The 16,267-nt window shown below is 42.6% G+C and overlaps 1 protein-coding gene across 3 annotated transcripts in view; it reads left to right on the top strand.

The window, feature by feature from the left end:
• The window catches only part of scaper (S-phase cyclin A-associated protein in the ER), a 66,574-nt gene that overhangs the window by 6,752 nt on the left and 43,555 nt on the right, over positions 1-16,267 (top strand). For 2 of the 3 annotated variants that reach the window (XM_061823730.1, XM_061823728.1), the window contains exons 2-18: positions 847-964; positions 1,954-2,033; positions 2,731-2,928; positions 5,497-5,597; positions 5,915-6,031; positions 6,753-6,880; positions 6,967-7,253; positions 7,611-7,961; positions 11,054-11,221; positions 11,295-11,361; positions 11,455-11,572; positions 11,857-11,968; positions 12,315-12,455; positions 12,600-12,755; positions 12,833-12,975; positions 14,881-14,962; positions 15,061-15,213. In XM_061823730.1, the coding sequence (XP_061679714.1) occupies positions 847-964; positions 1,954-2,033; positions 2,731-2,928; positions 5,497-5,597; positions 5,915-6,031; positions 6,753-6,880; positions 6,967-7,253; positions 7,611-7,961; positions 11,054-11,221; positions 11,295-11,361; positions 11,455-11,572; positions 11,857-11,968; positions 12,315-12,455; positions 12,600-12,755; positions 12,833-12,975; positions 14,881-14,962; positions 15,061-15,213 (2,520 nt within the window). The remainder of the gene's footprint in view (positions 1-846; positions 965-1,953; positions 2,034-2,730; positions 2,929-5,496; positions 5,598-5,914; positions 6,032-6,752; positions 6,881-6,966; positions 7,254-7,610; positions 7,962-11,053; positions 11,222-11,294; positions 11,362-11,454; positions 11,573-11,856; positions 11,969-12,314; positions 12,456-12,599; positions 12,756-12,832; positions 12,976-14,880; positions 14,963-15,060; positions 15,214-16,267) is intronic. The other variant, XM_061823729.1, reaches the window with a different exon arrangement.

Raw genomic sequence — 16,267 nt, forward strand, 5'->3', positions numbered from 1 at the left:
ATCATAGGGCACATATAAACAACTCGTCGCACCAGCGGTCAATTTAAAGTCTTCAATCAATCTACCTTGCATGTTTTGGGGATATGGGAGGAAACCAGAGACAACCCACAGAGGCATAAACTCAACACAGGTGGCGCCAGGATTTGTACCTTGGTCTTCAAAACTGTGAGGGTGATCTAACGAATCGTCCCAACGTGCCACTGCCTAAAGTGCTAGAACTATTAAAAAAGAGAAAATTCATCCAAACAAAATTGCATTGCTGTATTTTTAATAGTTTAAAAGTTATTTATAAGAACATGGTAGATGCTAATAGGAGTGTGGGGAAGATTAATAAAAGTCTGGGGAGGGTCATACAATTGACAAATATGTATCAGGAAAAAAAAATGTGGTTGATACTTTGCAGATTTCAGCGACTGCAGGGGCAGTACGGAATCTCACCTCCGTGATAAACGAAGGATTACTGTATTGGATCCCTAGTCTTAAATACTCCATCGTACTATGTATTGGCCTTTGTAAGATCCATTAATGAATTTTGAGTTGTCACTTTTTCAGATAATCTTTAAAAAATTGTACCTTTTTTTTTCCCCAAATTTGTTTTGACCACATATAACATTAAAATTCAGCATGGTCAATGATAAATCAGTTTGTCACGCCAAGACAATGATTATTGACTAAGTAGACACACATGGTTTAAAAATTATATCATCCACAATACATGAATTTTCTTGTTAAGAGTTTTAATATTTGCAGTGTACATTGTAGTGAGACTCTCCTTATCTTGAGTCACATTGCTTTCCACTATGTTCCTGTATGAAGTGAAATATGATGTTTTGTATTCCCATGCAGGCATCTTTCCAGCGCTCCAACAGTCACGACAAAGTACGCAAGATCGTCGCCGAAGAGGGCCGTGCTGCTCGGAACTTGATTGCATGGAGTGTCCCATTGGAGAGTAAAGAGGAGGAAGGTCAGTGCCTCTCAAGCAAAATGTGCTATTACATGAAGATGCTATTTTAACAGGCCTTTTACTCTGGTGTTCACACACTCTTTGTCAGCTCCCACTCACAAACCCCCCACACACTTCCTCAATCCGCAACTCTCTGTGTTTGTTTGCATCTAATGGAGATACATTGGATGTATGAGTTAGTTTTGGTAGGTTAATTTAGACCACGTTTAGGGTACATTCTTCTTCGTGTAAGAAATTAGAAATGTTTTGAAAAGTTTAAAGAAGAATGGTACTGTCCAAAGTAGTTTTGTGGAGCAGTGGTTAGCACTTGCAGCTCCAGGATCTACGTTCCTACCCTCACTGATGGTCATGAGATGTGGGTCGTGACTGAAAGAACAAGATCCCTGGAAACTAGTGGCCGAAATGAGTTTTTCAGGTGTCTGGGCTCTCTCTGAGAGAGATGGTGAGAAGCTCAGTCATCCGGGAGGGCCTCAGAGTAGAGCCACTGCTCCCCCACATTGCGAGGAGCCAGATGAGACGGGTGGGGCATCTGAGGGCGACCCAGGACACGCTTGAGAAACTGTCTCTTGGCTGGACTGGGGGATGCCCCCGGACGAGGTATATGACGTGGCTGGGGAGAGGGAAGTCTGGCCTTCCCAGCTATACCTACTGCCCTCTGACGCAACCTCGGATAAGCGGAATAAAGTGGATGGATGGATATCACAGATTCGTTATAATACAATGCATCGCTTATGAGAAACATTCAAATAACACACATTATTGTGGCCTACCCAAGAAAAGAAATTAACTAGGCAGTTAAAAGTGGTACAGTATTATTATTATTATTATTATTACTATTTTCCACCGTTGACTGTATACTTCCAATCGGGCTTTCATTGTTTCATTTTGTTTATTGAATGCATGACAGCCATCCCCAAACTGTGTGTTGGGATACATTTGTAGTTAAATATTTTGTTTTAAAGGAAATCTTTTCCATTTTCTCTGCACAGGAAAGTCCAAAAGTCATTCCACTGGTAGCTCAAGAGGTCAGAGGACGAACCATTCAGGGCAGCAAAGAAATAAGAAGCAGGTGGGTGCTTGATCCAGCTCCACCAGAGGGCACCGTCTACCAGTTTAAATATGGCTATTTTCTTGTCCTCTGTTATTTTAACTCAAACTCAGCCATAAATTTCAGTTGAAGCTGTGATACAGTGGATATAAAAAAAAGTTTCTGCACATTTTTCACATGCCTTTTTTTTTTTACTATAGAAATGATTACTAAGACAATTTTTAAAAAAAACTTCTCCAACATTAATTGACCTAAGGTTTGCACAACTTTGTTGTAAAAATAATGAAATATTTTTGAGGGATGTAGTAAAAATAAGCAATGACAACTTTGTTCAGAATCAACCAATCACTTTCAATTTCGTTATATGGGAGTCGGCAGGCACCATTTGAAGTACCTCTGATTAACCTTAAATAAAGTAACTTTTCTAGTAGGCTTTTCCTGCAATTTTTATAGTCAAATTTTACAGCACAAGCTGCGGTCTGCGTTACCACGAAGTGGCCGTCCAGCCAAAATTGATGAAAAGATGAATACATAATTGGTGTTGCTAAGAGGCCAATGGCAACAATGGGAAAACATGTGGCTAGGTGGCTGTTAAGTGTACATGTGAAAGCGATCTCTTTTGGCATTTGAACAGCCATATGTAGACTTCACTGCATCACATTTGGAAAAAGAGAAAACTTGTAGTGCGTGAGCCGCAACAACAGTTTTCTTTCTTTAGAATACAGGTGTGGAGAGTAAAAGCACAGCTGGTGCCTTGTTGGACAAGGCGACGGAGAAGAGCCCTGTCAAAGCTCGGCAGCCTCGCAAAGTGGACCTTCGAGCTCGCTACTGGGCCTTCCTGTTTGACAACCTGCGGCGTGCCGTGGATGAGATCTACGTCACCTGCGAGTCCGATCAAAGTGTCGTAGAATGCAAGGTCAGCACATTTCCCCCAAAATTCCTCAGCCCTAAACAACTCGACACAACCATACAAACTAAAACCTACTTTTTGTGGTTGTGCTCATCATCGGCTTGTTGTTGGTGAGAACACTAGAGGGAGACATTGACATCTAAATAGAAGCTCCATTCTTCTTTTGCTTTTCATCAGAGCCCCACACTGCTGAAAGAATTATCACAGGGCACCCTCTTGGCAGCCTGCTCTGAATATTGATGACGGGTTGTAAACAACATACGTGTGTTTTCTTGAGCATCTGGCTTTTTCTGATGATGTGGTTATTCAGTTCTTTTGTTGAATATTGCTGTACCCGTAACCCATTTTTTTTAGCTGATTTTGTGCGTTTGGTTTTTGTGCGACCTCGCGAATGGCTGATTAGCCCTTCCTAACTTTGATTTCTCTGCCATGCTGCATGATGCCGAGCATGGTTGTTGGTTCTGGTGATGGTCTGTGGTCAGGACTGTAGCCATGATCCATGTGGTGTGATCATTATGTTGTCAGACATCTGGCAGCTAGGTTTTTTTTTTTTTTTTTTTCACCCCCTCATCTCACGACACACTAATGCTATCTAATGGCTGTGGTGCTGGGTACTGCTCATAATCCCCATCCCACCCAGTTTGGGCCCACTGGAACTTGATCGATGATGGAGTCATTCCGAATGAGAGTGCACTTACTGCAACCCGTACTGCAGTCCCCCAGTGGAGTTGTGGGTTGCTCTCACACAACAACTCACAGAATTCCGTCCAAATAAACCTTTATTTTGGAAAACGAAGATGATGATATTTACTGGGGCTCTAACAGTGCCTTACACATCTTTAACCCAGGCCCTTCTCCGTGTTTTTCTGAAGACACAGTGCAGTTGAGATTGTGTGTTCTGTGAATTTGGTCTTTAGAGATTGGGTAAAATTTTACAGTCAAATCATGTTAGCTACACCTACCAGATAATTTATCAGGTAGTATATAACGATACCCAGCATGATAGCTTTAGCATACATTTTGCTGAACAGTAATGCTTTAATGTGATGATGTGATGCTGCCAACTCTTACTTTAGTTGTCAAATTAACATCACTCGTCATGTAAAAAAACTGGCCATTATTGTTTTAGTCTATGTAAACGTTTTGATGAAGCTAGCACATCAAATTTTATTTAATTGTACACTTGTAAGTGTACTTATTTTATTTATTTATTTATTTATTTATTTTACAAATTTGTCCTATAAATGAAGTAAACAAAAAATAAATTTCATTTTCTGTCGTTGGTTGGACCGCTGGCTTTTATTGAGTCACCTAATGGCAAGCCCTCTCAGAGGTTAAACATGTTGTCATTCATCATGAAATGTTATGTGAGGGTTGTATTTAGGTAAGTGTGCCTGTTAACATGCTAAAAGCCACTTTACGATGCCTCCACTCGCTGTGGACTTCGTCCGTCAGAGGACCAGCTCGGCCTTCATTACCAAATGAGCAGCGAGCTATAGAGGCGGTCTTTGTTAACCAGCTCCAATCATCAGAGCTGCTGCTGAACACATCTTTCACTGGTCTGAGTTGTCTATTAACTAAAAGCACTGTGGAGCTTTACTCTGAATTATCACTCCCTTCCCGATCCCCATCCATCAGTTGTCTGCTTTCATTAGAGACTGGGAAGGGTGTGTTGTGGCCATATTGGGGGAGTAGTGCCCAGTCCCAACATCCCAACACCAGTGGGACATCTGAAAGACCAACTGCAGATATGAGTCACTCTCATATCAAAAATGTACCTTCGCTGTTCTTCCTCAGTGTTCTGCACACCTGAACTTGTATGTGCCCACCTGCAACTTTCCTGTGTCCAGGTTTCAACTGTTCTTCTCTTCAAAATTTCCGTTTATTTAAATTAAATGTTAATGTGCTGGCAAGTTCACTTTGCGAATTATCTGAACTCCTGATTCCATGTCAGTGTTTTGATGAATAACAATGGCCGGATGAGTTGTGCCATTGAGAAGAAGGTCTGCATGGAGATTGGTCAATGTTCCGTAGCGGGATTTCATGTTCTTCTAACTAGAGACTGAACGAAACTGAACGATAATTCTACACAATCGGTCAAACGTCTAAACACCCATTAATCGACTGTGTGATTAGAAGGGCTGTCTGTTTTTGACGATTAGTTTTAGTAGTTGCGGGATGGATCCAGACGTTTTTAAACATATTCAGATTTAGTCCATACTCTTAATGTATTTTCAGTTTGACTCTCATAAATGGGTATTTCGTTTGTGTAAAGATGTGCAACCCATCTAGTGTTCTAGAAAAATGACGCACCACAGGCAGTGTATGTTAAAATGCATTTCTATGCAAAGTTTTCCAAGGAATTTACATAATTATGTCAACGTCCTCCTTTCAAACTGGTCGCATTTGCTCGAGGCACATAGTCTGGTTGTTACTTAGCTACTCGCTCTTTTAAGTGTGTAGATTTTTTTTTTTGTTGGTGGCAATATTGGATTGGTTTTCAGTTGATTTGTCATACTGTTTTCTCATCTTCTTCAGGGTTTTTGTAATTTGTATTTATTTACTTTTTCCCAGGAAGTGTTGATGATGTTGGACAACTATGTGCGGGACTTCAAAGCCCTCATAGACTGGATCCAGCTTCAGGAGAAGCTAGAGAAAACTGATGCTCAGAACAGGTGATCTCTTTGTCTTTCAAATGCATTCATTTCCTGTTTGTTTGCTGTCAACCCCCCCATCCTCCTGAGGTTAAACTGTGACCACAAAGTGCTGGTGTCTGCTCACTGGCTTTGCGGCTCAAACAGAAAGGATCAATAGCCTTGTATTCCTTTCAAAAAGAGCCACAAGTTTATTCAGTTCTTTTGAACACAGAAGCCATTGCATGTGTAATTTGACTGACTGTATGCCATCTAAATGTTTCCCAAGTATATTGTCTTTGAATTCAGTAGCAAACAATTTTATGTATTGGCTCAAAAGCACTTGTTTTAATTTCCAGGCCTACCTCTTTGGCCTGGGAATTGCGTAAGATGTCACCTGGACGTCATGTGGTCCCAAGCGCCTCAGCAGAGAGAATGGTTTCCTCCCCAGGTGCACGGCGCGCCCTTAACTTTGGGTAAGGCCTTTCACTCTCTGAGCGATAGAATGTGATTGTATTTTTTATTTTTCATCCATACCCAGATATAATGCGCCCTATTAAGTTTTTGAAAATATTTTTGGAAACATTTGTGCATTATTTTCGAGAAATTACAGTACTCTAAAATTGGATTGAGGTACAGTACCAATATTTATTAATTTGGTTACCTTTCCTTCCTTTAAGTTTTCAAGACAACACAGTGAATTACTTGTGCAATATTGTTCAATTACTACTTGTCTGACATAAATCAAACTCGAGGCATGTAATGTAAATGCAAAATCCTGAGCTCCTTGTCGACCTCATTAGATTGTACTGGTGGCCCCAAAATTGTCTCACAAATATATGTATATGAATAACGCAGCATGTGTAGTATGGTTTATTTTCAAAATTCAATTTTGAAATTGAGTTTGTCGAGTCCAATTCTGTGGTCTTATCATTTGAAGGTGTCGATGAAGGTGTTAAAGACTGCTGAAACATTTGTTCTGTGTAGGCAATGCTCTGCAATCAGAAGCTGCCAGATATGGATATTGATTGTGGTTTTACAACTGACGAACATTTTGTCTTGTTTGAGACTGGCAGTGGACTGTGATCTAACCAGATAAAATTGACAAAAAAACAATAATTGTAATCCACTTGTTAATCATTGAGTTGTTGGATTTTATTCATTTACTAAGATATATGAGATGTATATTTTATTCAGTGGTGCTCCACCCGCCCTAGCTGCAGCCCGCCTATCCCTTACGGGCCCCAGTTGGGCAGACCGAGTGAAGTGTACTCAATCTGCCCAAAGTTCTAGTCATCTGATGACCTCTCAAGTGGAAAAGCCAAGTAAGACAACCCTCACTGTACAAACCTACAATTAAGCACTGAAAAGTAAAGAACAGAATGGGACGTAGTGACTTTTTCATTTTAAGGTAAAAAGGATGCAGAAGGCTGGGAAACTGTTCAGCGAGGACGTGCGGCTAAGCCTCGCTCCGCCACAATGATTGCCAAGGTCAGTCCAGTCTTGGCCACTCATGTCACTCCTAAGCAAGACAGTACCAGACATCATTCAGTTGTGGCGCCACAAGCAGAGCCACCTATCTCCCCCCAGTGCCCCACTCATGTGGATGCAACCGAGTTGGACTCCGACAACAAAGTCCCTACACGCCAGGATCCCCCTGAGTTGGTTAAAAATCCTGTAAGCGGAGATACAATTGAGGTACATCTACCACAAGAAGAATTTTTTTTTTCATGATGTGTAGAGAAATATGAGATGGTTTCATCAACTACATTGTTTTGTTTGGGGCTCATGAAGACACACAGCTGTCATTAGATTGTTTTCAGTGGCTGTATATCCTTTTTCACTCATCCAATTCACACCTATTAACACACAGTTTATTCATCTTTTGGTTTTGAAATCCAAATCTTATTCATCTGCAAATTTGGATCAGAATTGGGTGTTGAGGGCATGTCAATAGTGAGATTCCCTGCATGATTTGTGTTTTTGTTACTGCTCTGGTGAATTGCATGTTTTAATGGAGCTTGCATCTGCTTGTGTGTGTGACTGTCGGTGCAGCCCCCAGCAGAGAATGCACCAGACTCGGGGCTTTGTGTGGACACAACCTGTGACGACGCATCTCCCTCTATAGCTGATCTCACCCCTTCCCAAGCCCCAGAGCCCACCCTCTGTTCAGCTGCAACCCCACCAGCAGACACGACCTTATCAGTCCCACTCCCTGCCCTTGCCCGCGCCTCATCCCTAGAGCGATCCCAGATGGATGGGCTCAGTGGACCGTCAGCCTTGGGGGACGGTGTGGCTGAGGGGGTTGCGTCGCAAGGCATGGCCACATCTGCTCCACGACAGGCTGAGACTCCCATGGCAGCGATGAAACTGGAGAGTGTGCTGGACCCCACAGAGTTTTCCACTGTGAGTGCTGATAGATGGCGAAGCAGAGGGAGGGGCGGGCCTGGACTTGGTAAGAGGGGAGTCCATGAAGGTCCCACGGGTGCGTCATCGCCTAAACAAAGTCTATCTAGCAACTCCCCTGACCAAATATGTCGGCAAGACAACATAGTTGTGTGTGGTGTAGTTTAAGCATGATTCACTATGGAGAATAGCTGTAAGTACCATAGATTTTTTTTTCCCTTTTTTTTTGTAGCAAGTACTGTCCTGTTATCCCCAATTCTTTGTTTAGTTCATTTTGTCGAATACATTGCACAAACCTGTAATAGGGAAATACTCCAGATTGGGTTTTAATAACGTTTACCATCGATCCACAGTGGTTCATACACTTAATCATGATTTTTATTTTTTATTCCTTCTTGGGTAAGCTACAATCACCTGTATTATTTATTTGCATGCCCCTCTTAAGCGATGCATTATATTAAAACAAATCTGTGATTTCACATCACATCAACAATCATCCATTTTCTTCCAGTTATCTGAGGCCGGGTCGTGGGGGCAGTAGCTTTAGCTGGAGTTTAGACTTGCCTCTCCCCAGCAATTTCCTCCAACTCTTACGAGAGGATTCCGAGGGGTTCCCAGGCAAGCCAAGAGATGTAGTCTCTCCAGAGTATCCTGGCTCATCTCCCGGATCTAGTCCTGGTGGGATTTGCCCAGAACACCTCACCTAAATGGGTGCCTGTGCCACCTTATCTGGCTCCTCTCAATGTGGAGGAGCAAGACCTCTCCTGTGTGAGTCCCTCCTGGATGACTGAGCTTCTCACCCTATCTCTTCGGGAGAGCCTGGACACCCTGCAAAGGAAACACATTTTGGCAGCTTTTATCCAGGATCTTGTTTTTTTCCAGTCACGACCCACAACTCGTGACCAGGGGTAAAGGTAGAAATGTAGATCAACTGCCAAATAGAGAGCTTTGCCTTTTGACTGAGCTCTTACGTCACCCAAATGGACTGACTCAAAGACTGCATCAGTGCAGACACTGCACTGCCTGTCGTTTTCCCGTTCCATTCTTTCCTCACGCGATTTTAAACAAGATCCCAAGATATTTGAACTCCTCTACTTGGGGAAGGATCTCATCCCCGACCCGGAGAGGGCACTGCTCCCCTTTCCAACTGAGGACGATGATCTCACATTTAGAGGTGCTAATTCTCAAATCAGCTGCTTCACACTTGGCTGTGAACCGCTCCAGTGAAAAAAGCAGAAGATGCAATACTGAGGCCACCAAACTAGACCCCCTCTATGCCTCGGCTACCCTTAGAAATGCTGTCCTTTATGTTTTGAAAATAATAATTGACAAAGGGCAGCCTGGGTACAACCTTCATGGGAAATGAATCTGACTCCCCCTGCCCCCCTAGAACCAAACTGACACTGGTCGTACAGGGACTGAATAGCCCATATCAGGGGGTTCAGTACCCAATACTCTCGAAGCACCCCGCACAAGACTCCCAAGAGGGACACAGATGAACGCCTTCTCCAAGTCCACAAAACACATGTGGATTGATTGGGCAAACTACTATACACCCTCAAGGACCCTCCTGGGGTTGAAAATCTGGTCCACTGTTCCACGGCCAGGACAAAAACCACACTGCTTCTCTTGAATCTGAGATGCAACTTCCCGATGAACTCTCCTTTCAACCAGCTCTGAACAGGCCTTACCTGGGAGGGTGAGGAGTGTGATGCCACTGTAGTATGAACACACTTTCTGGTCCCCTTTCTTAAAAAAGGGGATACCGTCCCAATCTGCTAATTCATTGGCTCTGTGCTCGATCTCTGCATGTCATGTGTGTCAGCCAGAATAGCCCCACAACACTCAGAGCCTTTATGAACTCAAGGTGAATCTTATCCAACGTCGGGGCCTTTCCACTGAGGCACTTTTTATCCACTTCAATGACCTTAAACCCAGAGCTGGGAGAGTTCGGCTCAGAGACTCCAGACTATGTTTCCTCATGTGAAAGCGTGTCGGTGGAATTGAAGAGATCTTCGAAGTAATCTCACCGACTCATAACGTCCTGAGTCGAGGTCAGTGGTGCCCCATCCCCACTACAAACTATGTTGATGGTGAACTGATTCCTCCTCCTTAGATCCTCTGATGGTGGATCAGAATTAATAGGCATAAAGAACAATCATGACCCGTCCCCACACCTAAAGGCGGAGGGAGGCTACCCTCTCATCCACTGGGGTGAACCCCATCGTGCAGATGCGGAGTTGGGGATAATTATTATACCCACACCTGCTCGGCTCCTCTTATCATGGGCAACTCCAGAGTGGAAAAGAATCCAACCCCTCTCAAGAGGACTGGTACCAGAGCCTAAGGAGTATGTGGAAGTGAGCCCAATTATATCTAATCTTAACTTCTCAACCTCACACACCAGCTTGAGCACCTTTCCTGCCAGAAACGTCGCATTCCTTATCCCTGGAGCCAGTTTCTGAAGCTGGGGATCAGATCGCCAAGGCCCTTCGGCCACCACCCATCTCACACTTCACCCTAACCCTATAGCCCCTCCTAGAGGTGGTGAGCCCATGGGAAGGGGGACCCGCGTTACCCTTTTGTGCTCTCCTTGGCTGAGCCTCATTGATGCAGGCCCGGCCACCAGGCTCTCACCTTTGAGCCCCACCTCCTGTCATGGCTCCAGAGGGAGACCCTGGGGACCCGTGTCCGGGCAAGGGAAGCCATTCGAGTTATTTTTAGTTTTGGAGCCGTATTTTTGCATTGGGTGATCCCGTCAGGCGTGAAGCCCACATCACTAAGGATCTTTGGGATACACAAACCCCTCCAGCATGATAAGGTGACTGCTCAAGTTAAAAGAAAGTTAAATCAGGGAAAATGTAAAAATTGCAAAGTAGTTTGCTCCTTCCACAATCGCTTCATCCTCACAGTAAATGTGCCCTGCATGACAGTGGAATGCTTTCACACTTGTGATTGTTGTATTGTTCCTGTAATGAGGTTGATTTGCTGTTCCTTTAAATCTGAATCAGCCACCAATGGACAAATTTAGACCATCTAAACCTGTCATTTCTGCCATAGTTTGTATGATCACGCATTCACCTTGTGTTCAGCCTCAGTCCATGGCAGAGGTCCTGGCTAAGAAAGAGGAGCTCGCTGACAGACTGGAGAAGGCCAACGAGGAAGCAATCGCCAGTGCTATTGCAGAAGAAGAGCAACTGACCAGAGAGATTCAAGCAGAGAACAACGATCTGGAGACCGACAACGAAAATGACTTCCCGGTTAGACAAGTGCCAAATTTCAGTCGCTAAAGATCATCCTTCATTACTTTCTTTTTCTCTTACACTCTTTCAGCCTGGCATGACTGATGGAGGATGTGGACCCATAATGGAGTGGAGTGAGGTGTTGGCAGATTATGATGGTATGGATTACCACATCAGCTCTTAATTAAATAGTTTAAAATATGTTAAAAATGTTTTACACCACAGATATTTTCTTTATCCACTTTTTGCAGCAAGGGAGGCATGGCGTCAGAATACCTCATGGGGCGACATGGTGGAGGAAGAGCCTGCTAGACCGCCTGGACATGGGATCCACATGCATGAAAAACTGTCCTCACCGTCACGCAAAAGGTGCGGTTTCTTTCTTTCTTTTTAAATTTTTCCCTACTCATCGCAAACTCTCTATAACATGTGCCTTGTGAGGTGCAATTGAACAGTCGAATTTGTCGCCCCATCACCATATTTGGACAAGAATTTAACCTAACAGACAATGTTAAAGGTCAATGTATTGTGTTTGACCCTGTGTTAACTGTTAAATTACCAGTTTAAGTCCCTCAGCATGACAGCGCTAATCTGAAACAGTGGTGGGCTGAGGTAACCAAAAGTTGACTGATTTATGAAGCTATTTCTGACAGGACTATTGCCGAATCAAAGAAAAAACATGAAGAGAAACAGCTCAAGGCTCAGCAGCTCCGGGACAAATTGCGAGAGGAAAAGACGCTGAAACTGCAGAAGCTCTTGGAGAGGGTGAGTGAAAATCTGAGCAGATGGAAACACTAATTAAAGGAACTTTGATTTTTATTTTTTTCACCACACCTTGTGACTTTGTGCAAGCCAGCCATTAATCAATATCTAATAACTCCAACTAAAACCCACCCAATTTAAAAAAAAAAAAAAAAATCATCAAACCAATGTCAGGTGAGTCTTGGACCATAACTGGAAAAATGCATGTGCACAGTTCTTTAATTTATGTACAGGATGTTGGCATTGTAACCCAATGTGTAGACAGCGAGAGTAGAAACTGAAAACGATGGAAAAGCAAATTAATCAGTTATTTTTGTCACAACTGGCTCTCTATTTTTACTTTCTGTAGGAAAAGGAGGTAAGGAAATGGAAGGAGGAGTTGTTGGAGCAACGGAGGAAGATGATGGAGGAAAAGCTCTTGCATGCAGAGTTAAAACGAGAGCTGCAACTCCAGGCCATTGTGAAAAAGGCTCAAGAGGAGGAGGCCAAGGTAGGTGGGGAGGGGTTACCAGTAACTGTCATTTGTTTTATCTTAATTGTTACATCTTGTTGTTCTTGGCCCACATTTTGAAATGATAACAGAGACACAATTTCTTTATCATGATTTTATTTCTATACCTGATTGTCCTTTTAGGTAAACGAAATAGCATTCATCAATACTCTTGAAGCACAGAACAAGAGACATGATGCCTTGGCAAAATTAAATGAATATGAGCAAAGGCTCAATGAGCTCCAAGAGGATCGGCAGAGGAGACAGGAAGAGAAGCAAGCCAGAGATGAAGCTGTGCAGGTCCGGCCAAAACATTTTCATTGGTCTCTTCATCTCATGCATTTAATGCTTGCTCACAACCTGCTTTACTTTGGTAGGAACGTAAACGAGCACTTGAAGCTGAGCGACAGGCACGCGTGGAGGAGCTGTTGATGCGGCGCAAGGAACAGGAGGCTCGTATTGAACAGCAGCGGCAGGAAAAAGAGAAAGCAAGAGAAGATGCAGCACGGGAGAGAGCTAGGTTAGTGCTTTGTTGTCAATTATGTGTGGGGTTACATTGAGTCTATGCAATAAAGTGCGAGTGTGTGTGTGTGTGTGTGTGTGTGTGGTGTGTGTGTGTGTGTGTGTGTGTGTGTGTGTGTGTGTGTGTGTGTATATATATATATATATATATATATATAGAGAGAGAGAGAGAGATTTGACTATTTTTACCACAAAAATCAGCTTTCCTCCAAAAAATGTTGCTTATTGGAAAAGCAAATGACAATGAGATCCCTCAAAACACATTGTATACTGTTTCTACTGATACCAAACAAGTTTTGAAAGCTTATTTTAAGTGGTTCCTTTTGGAAAATGTCCCACTTTGTCATTTACTGTGTGGAAATTATTTTAAATTATAGACAATTCAACATCACAAAATAAAACAAACTACATGACTCTGCTGGTTCAAATGTCTGTTGCCTGCGTTCTCATGGTCTTTTGTCATGTAGAGTTGTCCAGATGAAGCTAGGCGACCTCAGGAAATTGGAACTTGATGCCTCAGGTCAAAAGTTTCCAAAATGTTGCTAAATTACTGCTTTTGCAACTAATACATGGCAAGCTTGTCTTTTGCAATGTTCGGCGTGACTGACTATAGGATCGGCTTCCATCAGACTCTTTTGTTGTCATACAGAAAACAATGTAAAATTCTTTTGCTCAAGTTGACTGTTTCTGGGCAGGAACTAAAGTCGCTAAAAACAATTTGCTAAGTTGGCAACAGCGTTTCACTTTTGTAAAGTACCTCCTCTCTTCACTGCCATGCTGCTTGTGTAAGCACTAATGCTTGTCAGAATACATAAATTTGAATTCATTGCGGACTGTTAGACTCTCAAAATAAAAAAGTGTCTCAGCCTTGCTGTACAGTAGCTCAGTCAAAATATGTCTGTGGAAATGGACCAAATGGGGACTGCTGCTGTAGAGAGTTGCGCCAAATCAGCTGATTGCCCCGTCCCTTGCTGCAAGCAGTGACGATGCTGGCTTGGATGGCGCCTTGTGGGAAACCCCTCAATGGTCCCCTCGGACTCACACCATCGTCTTCCTCCACATCATCATTACTAATGGGAGCGTGGGATGACAAAGCTAGAGTCCTTCCCCTTTTGCCTAAAATTAGAAATGAATAAATAATATAAACATGAGATTTAAAAATAAGGATATACTGTATCCATTCTATGATTATAGATGTCCGTATACATTTTCCTGACAATTGGTTAGTTTTGTGACATTAAGCAATAATTGGCTTTTTTTTGATGAAGCATAGACTCAACACAGAGGATAAAACAATTATGCGATGCACGCACACAAAACAGAGTATTTCTTTCAAAAACCTAATAAAATATGGATATTAATTTATTTTTTGATCCTTTGGATAGCAGGAAATTAAAGGTGTGCAATATACATAGGTTTTCCTGATTTCTGGCTTTGATTTTGGGGGTGTGCAATATACTCCACCCTATTGTACTTAAGAAATGGTGTTAATTGTCTAGGCCAGGGGTGTCAAACTCATTTTTCTCATGTGCCACATTGGCGTTACGGTTTCCCTTGGGGGCCCGTTATGACTGTGAAACCAGAAAAATCTTTATCAGCCTCATCATAAACTAGTTGTGTAATCAGAAATCAAGTTGTAATGGGTTTTTCAACACTTGTACTTGATAACAAAAACATGCTTGCAATAACACAATGTTATCATTTATATGACATGACAATTTGAAATTTTGAAAAGATTTTCACAAAAATCTGAGTTGTTACAGGTGATTTACCATGCAGGGCCACATGAAATCATGTGCCGGGCCGGATTTGGCCCCCAGGCCTTGAGTTTGACATTGTGGTCTAGGCCTAGATTACACATTAATTTGATGTTTTACACTGATTTTCTATATTGTTTCTGAAGAGACCGAGAAGAACGTCTGGCTGCTCTGAGTGCAGCTCAACAGGAGGCCATGGAAGAGTTGCAGAAGAAAATCCAAATGAAGGTAAGTTTATATCGGGCTCACTTTGCTTCGCTCATAGACACCGCGCGAGGCCCCCCATTGCCCAGCTGACCCCTTGCGTTCTGTTTGCTTTTCAACAGCATGACGAGAGCAGCCGCAGGCATATGGAGCAAATGGAGCAGAGGAAGGAGAAGGCGGCTGAGCTCAGCAGCGGCCGGCACGCGAACACAGACTACGCCCCCAAGCTCACGCCGTATGAACGCAAGAAGCAGTGCTCACTCTGCGCTGTTGTGGTATGGACATCTTGTTAATAGGGAGAACCTCGTGGACTCTTTAAGGAATTCGTTATGGACAAATGAGATATTCTAACTAGTGTGGAAGTCTTCTCTCCCCCCCCCCCTTTTTTTTTTAGCTGTTTCCAGTACATTATCAAATAGACATTGTGGGAAACTATCCCCCCCCCCCCCCGGATCAAATGTAGTAATTAAAAGAGGACTATGCAACTAAAGGTTTTGACACTACCACAATGGAGTCACTAAAAGAATAAAATGGGATGGTAACTGTAGAAAATATTAAAATAGACTTCAGTCCATGAGCTCCACTGTTATTACACCGTTATTTGTGAGAATTTAGTTCCCATGGGAACAAGGGGGACACATTCTGACCGGTGAAACTAGCATCAACTGCTCAGTGAATTTTGTTGAGCTTGTGATTGACTTCAGTGTAACATCTAACACAAGGGGTGAGGAAGAGGTCCACAGGAAGAAGCACTTTACTTAATGACCTGAGACACAAAGTATCATAAACCAATCCATAGTCCATGGTAGAAAGGCTCTTTAGTGACACCTTTTTGCAGCTGTACACTATTTATACCGTTAAGTAATTTTGACTTAAAGTTTTTTTTTTTTTTTTTTTTGGTGAGTTGGTATATTTTAGCAATACTGTAACAAAGGTTGGTGGCAAAAGAAATTGAGATTGGGTAATGAAAAATATTTGATGTTTCATTGTTAAACACTTTGACAAAAAAGTTCATTGTTAAAAATTAGATCCTTTCTCATTACATCATGTATGTTTTAAATTTATAAAACACACACACACACACACACTTGTTTTTTCTGGCCAATAGATCCAGCTTCATTCATCCATCCATCCATTTTCTGTACCACTTATCCTCACTATGGTCTTGTGTGTGCTGGAGCCTATACCAGCTATTTTAAGGCGAGAGGCAGCATACACCCTTAATTGGTCGCCAGCCAATTGCAGCGCACAAATAAACAGCCTTTCTCATCAAAATTCATACCTACTGGCAATTTTAGAGTTTTCGATCAACCTACCACATGTTTTTGG

The sequence above is a fragment of the Syngnathoides biaculeatus genome, chromosome 6, assembly GCF_019802595.1.
Source record: "Syngnathoides biaculeatus isolate LvHL_M chromosome 6, ASM1980259v1, whole genome shotgun sequence".
In the NCBI taxonomy this organism is placed as follows: Eukaryota; Metazoa; Chordata; class Actinopteri; order Syngnathiformes; family Syngnathidae; genus Syngnathoides; species Syngnathoides biaculeatus.